Below are 12,196 nucleotides of genomic sequence, written 5' to 3'. Positions count from 1 at the left end.
AAAGAGCTGGCTTAACTGAACTCAACAGAACCTCTCTCCTGGTCTGGGTTTGGGAGGCCTCTAACATCCCAGCAAGGCTCCCAGACACTCTGTGGCAACCAGGAGCCCATCTCTGTGCTCCTGAGGATAGTGGCCAAACAGGAGCGATACCTGTGGCAGGTTTCCCTAGGTATGTGGGAGTGGGTGTTGGGGACAGGGTTTGGCCCTTGACTCCTGCCTGGCCTGATGACAGCCAACAGTTCTGTCCTAACCAGACTCTGGGTTTTCATTTTTCGCAGATGTTGGAAGAGCTCAAGTGTTGGCAACGGGCAAACCTGCTGGGGCCGAAATAGGTAGGTCACTGCCCAGCTTATTCTGCGTGGGAGGCGAGGGCAGGAAGGAGACCTGTGCGGGGTGGGGAGGAACGGCATGCTGGTTTGTGTTTCTTGCTGGTCATCAAAGAATAAGGACAACATTCACCTCCAGACCTGCCTGAGTGGCTAACACAGCTTTATCCTGGGGACATGGTCCTGCCCGAGAGCCTGTCCTCAAAAGGGTCATAGTCACCAGGGCCACCTTTGTCCATGCTCTGTGAGACGAGCAGCCCCCATGCCCATACACCCTGCACTGCAGCTGTGATCCTCGGACACAGGCTATGCCGTGCTTCCATGCCCTCACCAGTGGCCTCCCTCCACTGGCATGATCCCAGCTCCTCTTCACCTTAGAGCTCACCTCTCAGGGTGAAGTGCAATTTCCCTCCTCTTGGAAAGCTGCTGACCCCCATGTAAGCCCAGCCCGACCCTGGCACCTGACATTAGAGTGAGCCCTAACTGCATGGTCCCCAAGATGCACTAGGTCTCCTTCATTTGCCTTCAGAACTCACCACAGAGCAGGCAATTAACACATACTTGAGAAATGAATTCATGAAGGGGGAGGTGAGGAAGGGCTATAGGAGGCCAGAGAAAGAAGCCATCAGCCACCTGGGAGTGACTTCCACAGCTGAAGGGACCAGGGATGGAGTTCCAGGAAGAGGGGAAAGGGTGTGGGTGAAGAGTCTGGGATGTGACTATGCTCCCAGAAGATTGGGCAAGTAGGTTGGCCTCAGAGGGTTAGTGTGGAGCTGTGGGCCCACGCGCATGACTTTGGACTTCATCCCAAATGTAAAGGGAGTTGTAGAAGACCTTTGCAGGGTGTTGACCGATTGAAGGCCATTGTTCAATTCATCATTACACTTCAGATATCAAGTACGCCATCATCGGGACAGCTCTGGGCGTAGCCCTATCGGCCGGCTTCCTGGCCCTGAAGATCTGCATGATCAGGAAGCACTTGTTCGATAACGACTCCTCGGACCTAAGGAGCCCGGCGCCAGGATACAATGGTGAGGGGGCCGTGCCGCTCAGCCCAGGCCTCCCCGGCACAACACTGACGGCCACTCCGGAACACCAGCTGGAGAAGGAATGAAAAACTGGGGGCTAAAAAGAAGTGCAGTGACCTTCCTGTGTCTCTGTCTCTGTCTGTCTCTCTGTACTTTTCCATTTAGTCCCTTTTGGTTTTCCTAAGACTCAGGTTTCCTGGAGAAAGGTGGGCAAGGGAGCTGAGTTGGTTTCAAACAGAAATTTCTATTTTCATCCAAATAGTGTGATCAGATAAAATTGCTCCCTGGAGGTGATGAGGCTGGTCCTCGCAGGTGGGTGGCTGGAGGTGCTGCCAGCACCAATTATGTGGCTCCCCATAAATTGGGAAAGTCCTCATGATCCAAGCAGAGCTGGGCTGACATGACCCCCACCTGGTTCTCAGTGTCCTGGGCACCTGCAAGGTGCTGATGCTGAGCTGTCAGTTTGTGAGTTTTAATAGCAAAATGCAGCAGGGATTTGCACCCTTTCTCTCAAGGTGGGCCCTGCAGGAAGCAAGTGGGACCTGTATAAGACTGCTTAATGGGATGATGGTACAGTTTTCCATGCAGTTTTCCTGAGCATGAGGGGGAAGGCACCTCACAGTATCTCTGGAAAATTCCAAGATTATCTGTGAAGAGATGCAGAAGGTATGGGGAAGGAGTCATCTGGCCCAGGAGAGGGGGAGCAGCTGTCCTCCAGGGCTTCCTGAGATCAGTGCGTCCAGCCGCATGAAGGGCTTAATTAGTCAGAGGAGCTTGTTTGCCACTGATTTTGTATCCCTACGCGATGACTTCTCTTGAGAAGGTCTGGTCCCGATGAAAAAGGAGGGAGAGCAAACGGCTTCCTCATCACAGAGCAGGAGACATGCCAGCTCTCCTGAGGACAAACGGGCACAGGAGCTGCATGTGCAGGGGGAGGTGAGGAACTACAGGACAGGTGTCCCAGGGGGAGCCTCAGTCCCACCTGTTTGCTGAGCTAAGGGTCCCAGTGACAGGACCTAGATAGAGAACCTCTGACAGTGCCGAAAGCAGGGGCAGAGCACTGAGCCCAAATCACTACCCCCCACGGCCCTGACCCTGGGAGCCCCTCGGCCTTGCCCGACCTTGGTCGGCTCTGACCCCCAGACCCTTGCCTGGCACTGAGCGAGCTGCACACCAACCACAGTGCCTTGTTCCTAACACCCGGCTCTCTCTGTTTAGACACCATTGCGCTAAAGAAGAAAACCCCAAGGTAAGGTATCATGTCACTGCTGTTTTATCCATTCTGCTCCCCTGCCTGTCATCCTAACCCCTGTCTCCACTCTGAAATGCTTCCTAGGAGACAGGAATGCACCCAATGGCCTCTCACCTACTCTCTGCTCCTTTGGGGCAGTGGACAGGTGTCATGAGACGAAGGGGGTGGCACAGGGCATAGTGGCCAAAGGGATTTGGGCTTGCTTCTGTGCACCCTGGGGGGTGGAGGCACCCTGGGTGTGCGGCAGCAGACTAAATGGCCAGCTCCCGCCCCGTGTCAGGACGATAGAGTGGACAGATGGAGATTCTGGCATGGTGATCTGACACCACCCACGGATGAGCGATGCTCCCTTGGCCAGACAAACTGCCCATATGCACCGTGGGGCACTTTGAGTTAAGGTACTTGGTTTTGGAAACTCCAGTGTCCCTGAAAGTCTCCAGAGCTTGTTGCAGCCTCTGTTTCAGGGACATCTTAGTATCTGGATTCACAAAAATAAAAGATTTTGCAAAGCCCAATTTTTAATCCTGGTGTGTGCCAGCGGGTTGAGGGGCTGGGAAAGGCTGGGATGATGCATAATGAATGACCGACACATGATGTGGGAAGATGCTGCTGTGGACCACACAGCACAAACGGGAAGTCACTGTGTTTTTACGTTGCCATGTATCACGTCAGAGGAGCACCGCCGTTTTGTGTGTGTTGGAAGTTCTGGATTATTCTGACACATCAGAGCTATAGGAGGAATAGCCACTGTCCAGGGGAGGTGGCTGCAATAGTCATTCACAATAAACATTGCCAAAGAGAAGCACAGGAGAAAGATGTGAGGGGAGTGGGAGGAAGGCAGGTAGGTGGAGGAGGGGAAGGAAGAAATGAAGAACAGGGGAGAGGGGGCCGGCTGGGAGCTTTCTCCCCAGATATAGCCCCTACCTTGTGCAGGGAACTGCCCTTGGAACTGGTCAGATCACAGAACCTTTACAAATGGAGGGATTTTCGAAGAGAAGGGAAGTGCAATTCAAGTTTCTGAAACTAACACTAGATGGAGTCAGGCTGAGTCAGGAAGAAGTTAGACTTGAGAGAAAAAGCTAAGGACAAGCCAGCCGTTCTCCTGTAGCAAAACTTTGCTCGTGCTTTCTGTCGTCTAGGAATTATTTAATCAACATCCTCTTCTTCTGTTTTACAGGTTAAACCTCAACTTCTCCGAAAGGTGAGTTGCCAGGAGAAAGGGCAGCGCCTGTCCTGCAGTGGCTGGTGGCTCTCTTGCAGGGTCCCATGCAGAAGGGGTGAGGATTGCTAACCATGGGCCAGAAGTCCCTGTGCCAGGATGGCTGTGACACCCAGAATCAGCATCTCTTTGGGGCATTGGCCTGATTAGAGCCGAGAAAACTGGGTTTTAACAGCAAAGTGGTTAATTCCTTTTTTCATTTACCAAGACTGTCTCTTGACAGGGGCCAACCAAACCATTAGCCAACTTAGTCAATTTGATGGAAAAAAAATCCCAAACTTTCTTTGTGTCATCAAGCTATCAGTTTTGTTAAGTGTCTACTTTTCACCTCTGCTTTGGGGTCTTAGAGTGGACAAGTCCTGAACATGCAGGGCAGGGCCTGCAGGAGTGGGACACAGCCACGGCCAGCTGGCTGAAGGAGCACTGCTGCGAGGAAAGGAGTCAGCTTCTCTAAGTTTACCCGAATCGTTGGTTTACAATTCCCGTTCCCTGGGCCCACTTTCCAAAACTTTGTGCACTGCCCACGTACTCTCTCTTTCTTTTTGAAAAATCTTCAAATCCACAGAGAAATTGAAAGAACAGTGTAATGAAAAAACATACATACGCATCCTTCACCTAGATTCACAAATTAACATTTTGCCCATTTGCATTATCTCTGTTTACATATATGTCTTCTGATTCGCTTAAAAACTAGTATAGATATCATATTTCACCCCTAAATACATCACCATGTTATCTCCCACATAATCATACAACGACCACACTTGAGAAAATGATCATTCAATATCATCTACTACACAGCCTATATTCAAATTTCTCTAATTGTTTCAAAAGTACCTTTTATCACTCTTTTTTTTTTCCACATTTAAAAATTCTTTTTTTTTTAAATTTATTTTTTAAATTTATTGGGGTGACAAACATCTGAAAACATTTATACATAAAGACACGTGTGCTCCAATGTTCATTGCAGCTTTGTTTACAGTGGCCAAGACATGGAAACAACCAAGACTATCACTCTCTTTTTCCAAGCCAGGATCCATTGCATTTTATTTCATCTCTTTTTAGTCTTTTTAAATGTTGGACAACCCCTCTGCCTTTTCCCCCATGGCATTGTCAATTTTGAAGTTGTCTTGTATGATGTCCTATTTTCTGTATTTGTCTGATTGTGTCCTCCTGAGTAAGTTCAGATTGAGAATTTTTATGAAGAATTCCACTGAAGTGACATTGTGTATCTTTTATCATATTGCATCAGGAGGCATATGATGCCAGGCTCTCTCACTGCTGGTGATGCTACATTTAATTGCTTGGTCAAGGAAGCAACTGCTAGATCTCTTCATTGTTGAAATAAAATGTCCCCTTTGCAACTAGTAAATAATCTGAGGGGTGGTGCTTTGAGACCATGTGAATAGCCTGACCACCCGCCAACGATTCTTCACCCCATGATTTAATATCTCGTCATGATTCATGTTTGAATTAGTTATTGCTTTGGGAGTTACAAGATGCTGTTTTTAATTCTAGCATTCTTTCTGCATGTAATAGCTGGCATTCTTTTAGGAAAAAATGACTTTTTTTTTTAAACCTCTTTTTTCTTTTTCTTACCTCTTTAACATTATACCTATGGACTTCAATAAATCTTAATTCATTGCCATGATGAGTCTTTTTATGCTTAAATTGTCCCAAGTTTGTTCAATACAAATCACTTTGTGGTGGCTTTTGACAGCATTTCTTAAACTTCTGATACAACACAGTACCCCAGGTTCACCTTTTACTGTCCTTTCTCAGACCTGGAATCACCCATTTTCCCTAGGATCCCTGTTTTCCTCCCCTCGCTCCCTCCCTTCCTTCCTTTCATTTTTTGATTTGGCATAGTTTTTAGAAACCAAGATCTGGGCACAACGTTTCTGGCTACTGAGGCGTCATACCTTCTAGGACCTCTCAGTGGACAGAGTCAGGAAATGGATATTTAAATTACAAACTCAGTATCTCAAGGTTCTTCTTAAGCTTTTCTCATTCCATGCTTCTCAACCATATAAAGGTGTTTTGTTTTGTTTTAACTTGTTTGTTCTATCCTATAATACACACAAAATACTTCCAGAATTACACCACGATACAACTGCAAATTTACTCAGTAACTTGAAGATTTCTTTGCAGCTCCTTTTGTTCTTAGAATTTAGCTTTCTATGTGTACAGACAATTGTGTTAAAATTGAATTATTTTCTCTATGTGATTGTGCTATCAATTTGATATAGTTAGAAACATTTGTTTTAGTCTCTATGCTGTCTTCATGTTTTCTTTCTTAATCCCTTTAGTTTAATTTTATTTTTTGAGTATGTAAAACGTGTCTATGGTTCAGAGATAAAGACGTATAAACAGGTGAATTCAGACAGGTCATGCCTTCCTACCTGTCCACTCCACCACACTTTAGGAAACTGTTTTCAATAGCTTCTGCTTTATCCTTCCTGTGTTCCTTTTATGAAATATATTTAATTAACATTTTTTTACATTTGTACAATTGTTTATAAAATTAAAGAAATGTTTATATATGTACATAAATGTACATAAATATATTCTTTTATAGTTCTTGTGTGAATTTATTTTCTATTTGGATCTCTGATCCCCTTGGCATTTCTTGTGATGTGTATAGCATGAGGTAGAGACAATTTTATCTTTTTCCAAATGGCAATCCATTTCGACATCATTTTTAAAATAGCCCTATTTTCCCCAGGGTTTTATTTGCCACCCTTATCATGTTCTGAGTTTCCATGTGTACATGGACCGTTTCTAGACTTTATATTATCCTGCAACAGTGTTGTGATTACTCAGTAGCTACTATATGCTCTTACCCGTGGAGGCTCCATGGTGCCCTCTGCCATCTGGCATGGCTGGTCCCTGCTGTGTTTCATTGTCAGGAGCGCACTCTTGCTCCTCTGTCCTAGCGCTTCTCACATGTTTGTTTTTCCATATGAACTTTACAATCAACTTCAGAATCTATCTTGGGAAACAAACATCTTGGTATTTTGGGGGACTTGCATTACATTCATGTATTAAATCGAAGACAATTGACTTCTTTACAATGTTAAGCAATCGTTCATTGAAGAGATATATTTTTACAAGTCTGTTTTGTGTGTCTCAGGAGAGTTTTCAGATTTTATTCTTACTCACATTTCTTGTTAAGTTTATTTCTAAATATTTTATGATTTTGTTGCTTTGGTAAAAGGAGTGTCCCATTATATCTCCTACTTGGTCATTGATTGCTTACGGAATTTTTTTTTTTTTTTTTTTTTTTGGTATGTTAACATTATAGCAGCTGCCTTATTGAATTTATTGAATGCTTTTATTGTTTGTGTAATTTTCTTCTTGATCTCTTATTTGCCACTTTTACCATGTTCTAAATTTCGTGATATCATGTCATCTGCCAAACTGTAGGTTTTCTTTCTCAATTCTTATGGCTCTAATTGTTTATTCCTCTCTGATTTTATTGGCTAAGACCACCACTACTAAATAATAGTGGAAACAGCATGGATGCTTGTCTTGTGCCTGATCGTGGTGGAAAAATCCACTAATGGTTTTCTTTGAGTAAGATGCTGGCTTTAGGGCTGAATTACATGTATTCATCATGCTAAGGAAGCATCCATCGATTCCTATTTAACTGAGCTTTTAAAATCAGAAATGTGTGTTGGATTTGGTCAAAAGACTTTTCCGCATTAGCAGGCATTAACTAACCCTCAGCAGACATACCCTGAGACTGTCCTAGGCAAACCTGGATATATAGGCACCCTTGTGATTCGTTTTGTTTTTCTCTTCTCTTCTACTGGTCTATATAATTTTTATAGAGCGTGGCACGTTTAGGCAGCCACTATAATCCTATGATCTCCAAAAGTCTCTTTCTCTTTCTCTTGATACCCAGCCCAGGTCTGCAGCCTAATTCACCTACCAGTCCAGCCAGCAGATGCTATCTCAGCCCCTGCCCAGCTTATCTTTTCCTGCAGGTTGTGCCTGGCTCTCTACAGGCGGGTGACATACTCAACAAAGAGGAATCATTGCCCTGTCAGAGAACAACTTCCTCCATGAGGTAGCTTACAAGTGCCACTTCCCCAGCTCTGGGCCATCAGGGATAACAGGAGACTGCCCTCCTGGTCTGCCCATCTTCTCTGGGCATCAGAAATTCAAGTGCAAATACTGGCTGGCTCCAGCCACTGTAGAACTTCTCCTTAGTAACACCTGAAGGGGCCCTTTTTTGAATTCAGGACTTATTAAAGATAATAGAGGGATGAACTTTGTGTTGAGCCCGTGGACCTCTAGACCAACCTAAACTCTGTGTTCTTCTGGACCCATCATACTTTAATGGAGAAGTGCAAATACCTGACAGCACACGGGCTCTCAGAATCCCTTCTCCACTTCTCTCTCCTGCTATCCTTGCTTGTGTCCAACTTGCTTGTCTTCCATATCAGCTCTGCTGCCATCAAGCTCTGTAACCCCAACCTCGACCTGTGCCCTGGGTCTCTCACACATGGGATAGGTAGGTACGAGTTGTGGCCACTGACTTGGCTTGTCACATTGATGTTTTGCTCTGCTCTTTCTGCTATTGTTACCCCCTCTCCCATGGGGAAATGTTTGTTAGACCTCAAGATAGTAAAACTGAATACACACAATGGAATGGCACAGACAAGTATGCAACGTAAGCATTATGTCTGTCATTCTGCTATAACTACAGATAATGTTCATTTGAAAGTACAGTAAAGTGCTGGTGTGAGTTCAGTCTCAACATGGAGGTGTTAGTGAGGCCCTCAGGTGAGAGGGGCCACAGTGCCTTTCTGCCCTACTTTCAGCCCAAGCTCTATGGTATCGGAGTCTGGTTTGGTGACCTCATCTTTTCTTCTCTGTTCCTGGTTTTTAATATATATCTATGCTGCCATTCCCTTCCTTCAAAGCTGATACATTAAGTATAGAAACGTCTCACCTTCTGTAACAGCATATAGTTCAGACTTGAAGATACCGGTTCCCAGTTACACTCCCACAGGTCTGTCTCACTTGTTCCTCGTAGCATCTGTCCAGATCTGTATAAACTCTTCAAGTACACAGAGTGGCTCTTTCCCCTAGTTATACCTGTTACCCTTGGGGATTGACTTCTTCCTTTTGTGTCATCAAAGTGGATGAGGTGCTGTCGCCTCGGTTTGGCATGTTGCGCTCTACCTGAAAACCTCTCCTCTTTACTTAGAAGCCACTGGTTTTCAGGTCCCTTTCTTTGTTGTGTGAGGAAATGTCCAACCTGACTAAGATTTGCTGATGAACTTTTTCATACCTGTTTAATTGTGTGTCCCATAAACATATGCCATGATTAGTAAGAGCATTGTCACTTTGTCAATAGACTTCCAGATGTTTCTTTTCCTTTCTAGTGATGCACGAGTGATTGAACTCTGAGTGAGCAGCTGCTTCAGGAGGGGTTTGGCAGTCTGGAAAACTGCCCATTGCAGTTTTGGGGATGTCTTAAATTTGAATGTCCAAAGCTGGTGATAGACCTTCATGTGGAATTCAATATCCAGGGCAGATAGTAGAATGAACAGGACCTCCAGTGCCTCTGTCTTGAAGGAAAATATCGCTTCTCTTCTGCAAGAAGCTGGCTGCATAGAGGGAGGCATGCACACTTTATCCAGGAGTAGGAAAGGATAGAAGCCAATAAATCCTCGCTGCCTGTCATGGTCCCCATCTCAGAACTCTTCATGCATCTATGACGGCACGATAGGACGTGTCGATGGAAGCCACCCACAGCAATGGCTCATGGAATGAGAGCCAAACTTAAGACACAGAGATAGCACCACCATTATCAACAGGTAAGCAGCATTTCCAGAACTGTTTGCCTCACCTTCTTAGCTGCCAGAAGAATTCCCCTGTGAACATTCAGAGGCCCTGATACATGGAGACCATGGGGGAAATCTCCATTCCTGTAAATGAAAGACTGATCTTCCGAAGGAAGAAATGGCAGGCTGGGCTGGAGTGATAGGAAGGGGTCTGACATCCATGGACTGGGCCCGCAGCTCTTTAAATGATGGTGCCAACAAAGGATTAAATGAGAAAGTAGATGCTATGGCTTGTAGAGAGTTATACAAATCTCAGCCATTATTGTTATGCTTATAGAATTATTCTGTGGTTATTATTACAATGTGCACACCTTGTCATGGAGGACACAACTGGCAGCGGCTTAGGGAACCCACATCTTTTTGTTATTCCCATAAACATAAGGTTTTGTAGCACAGGTCCCATTAACGTATCTCTCCCGTGTAATATTAGCCCTATGTTTGTGGGGCTGCATTATGGAATACATGTTGCCTTTCCATTCAACAGAAATCCAGGTGGTTGTATGGACTGGCTCTCCTTGGGTTAGGTTACTCTCCTTGTGTGTGATGAAAGATGGGCTACATTTCAAAACAAAGTGCTGTGTTATAATAATTTGCCTGGATTCCCAGGGCGTCTGTTCTCCAACTTGATAACAACGTAGTTCATTAGCAGCCTTCGTTAACTGATAACCTGAAGTGGTAATGTGATACTCATAAGCAATTTTCTGTGTGTAAGATAGAATAAACCAATGTGTAAGCTGTCTGTTAATTGATTTGTTTCTTTTAGCAGCATTTCAATTAAGACATCTGGTTTGTGAATGGCAGAGACACTTGTGAACTGAAGGTGAATGCTTCTGGATTCTCAGTAATCATTTTATTTTCTATAGACATGACAGAACCGCGGGGTCCTCTTCCCCATCCTATGTTGTGACATATTATCCCAGCATCACTCCTGGGCTCCAGCTTTGTTTCATCCCCACACAAGTTCTCCTGTGTGAAGAACACAGAGAAATGTGCTGAAGATCAGTGCTCTCTCCTTCGGTTATAAAGGTTGACATGCCTGGGAGGTAGAAGGGCCTGGAGGCCCTTTGCAGTGGGTCTCCTTGGCTTACACCCAAATGCAAGCTCAGTGGCTTCCTTCTGTGGTAGTCTTACTGGACCCCAGCTCCTGGGGATGGAGTTTCCAGAGGATAGACCTTCTTGGACGTGTTTGGAAGCAACCACAAAAAGTCATTGTGTCTGTGGGTGCAATGTCTTGAATGAAGGCCGTTCCAACTGCCTTACCCTCTGGTTTGGGAGCAGGAGACCAGGGGCTGGGATAAACCCTGCCCTCCCAGCCCAGGAGGCCTTGGGCCCCCAGAACACAGGCAGTTCCCAGACAGTCTATCTTGGTGGGTAGAACACCCTGCCCAAAGCAGAAGGGGCAGATGACACTCAAACACCAGATGAAAAGCCATCCCCACATGGGTGGAGCAGGCTGCAGATGGCAGCAGCCAGCCAGGATCTAAGGGAATCAGCCAGGTTTGCTGATTCCAGGACTCAGTAACTGGAGGAGGGGAAGGTGAGCTGGGGGAGAGTTATCTGGCAAGGTCAACAAATTAAGTATGTGTTAATCTCTAGATCTACAAATTAAAAATATATTTATGTTAAATATATAAATTAAAATCAATACATAAAAATTAAATAAATATGCGTGTATATTCTTCTCTGTGTTAAAAGTATACATATCATAGAATTCTAATATATTCTATGATATATTCTGTTATAGAATATATGGGGGTTTGAACAAATAAATCAATGACACCCCTTCTCATAATCAGAGTTTGGAAATAGTTGAGTGGTAGATCAACAAGTTAAGCAGATAGAGATGACAATATCAGAGTTATTGTGATTTTTCAAAGGAGTCTTGACATGTCAGTATCACTCTGCAGTCCCCTAGAGTTCTGCTGTGCGTCCTGGCCCCAATCAAGCAAGAGGTAAGGGTGGCTTGGCTTGGATTGCTGACAGCAGAGATTCAGAGGACGGATGGGTTTGGGATGGCGTTTGGAGATGGCAATGCATGACTTACTGTCAGGTGGATTTGGGGGTGAGGGGAAAGCCGATCACTCTTCGCTCAGCATCACCACTCCTAGGGTTTCGAGTCCTTGCCCAGGCTGGAGAGGACCTGGGAGCTAGTCTTGGAAATGGTCTGCAACTGGTCTTGGGTCGGTTGTAACAACTATTAGGGAGCCAATGGGTGGGCTGCATTTGGAGAGAGAGTGAACCCCACATTCCTCCAGTTCACGCTTGTGAACTGGGGTTAAAAACATGCATATAGGAGATTGCTCCAGAATGTGTTCTGGGATCCATGAGAGAAAACAGGAAAGAATCACCTGGAGGAGTATAAGACCCATCTACCATGAGATGGAATGTGCAGAGGTGGTGCTCAGACAGAGGGAAGCTGAGCAGAGCTGAAGATGCCAGCAGAGGGGTTGGTACCCGGGACAGGAAGCCTGAAAGGGCCTGGGCCAGGCTGTGCTCCAGGCTCATCCAGCTGA

General features: G+C 45.4%; 1 protein-coding gene across 2 annotated transcripts in view; it reads left to right on the top strand.

Annotated features, from left to right (window-relative positions):
- Positions 1-10,978, top strand: part of TMEM273 (transmembrane protein 273) — a 28,387-nt gene extending 17,409 nt beyond the window's left edge. The window contains exons 2-7 of one of the 2 annotated variants that reach the window (XR_012497948.2): positions 279-332; positions 1,217-1,357; positions 2,573-2,603; positions 3,784-3,807; positions 9,222-9,656; positions 10,450-10,978. Coding sequence is in view for 1 of the 2 variants with exons in the window: in XM_019730152.3 (XP_019585711.2) it covers positions 279-332; positions 1,217-1,357; positions 2,573-2,603; positions 3,784-3,807; positions 9,222-9,246 (275 nt within the window). In the remaining variant the exon portion in view is untranslated. Of the gene's footprint in view, positions 1-278; positions 333-1,216; positions 1,358-2,572; positions 2,604-3,783; positions 3,808-9,221; positions 10,423-10,449 lie in introns of those variants that run through there. The other variant, XM_019730152.3, reaches the window with a different exon arrangement.
- Positions 10,979-12,196: the final 1,218 nt, after the last annotated feature.

Source organism: Rhinolophus sinicus, chromosome 15, assembly GCF_057876585.1.
Source record: "Rhinolophus sinicus isolate RSI-liver-muscle chromosome 15, RSI-T2T, whole genome shotgun sequence".
Classification (NCBI taxonomy): domain Eukaryota; kingdom Metazoa; phylum Chordata; class Mammalia; order Chiroptera; family Rhinolophidae; genus Rhinolophus; species Rhinolophus sinicus.
Note: the sequence above shows the minus strand (reverse complement) of the source record. Positions and strands in the feature narration are given on the sequence as shown.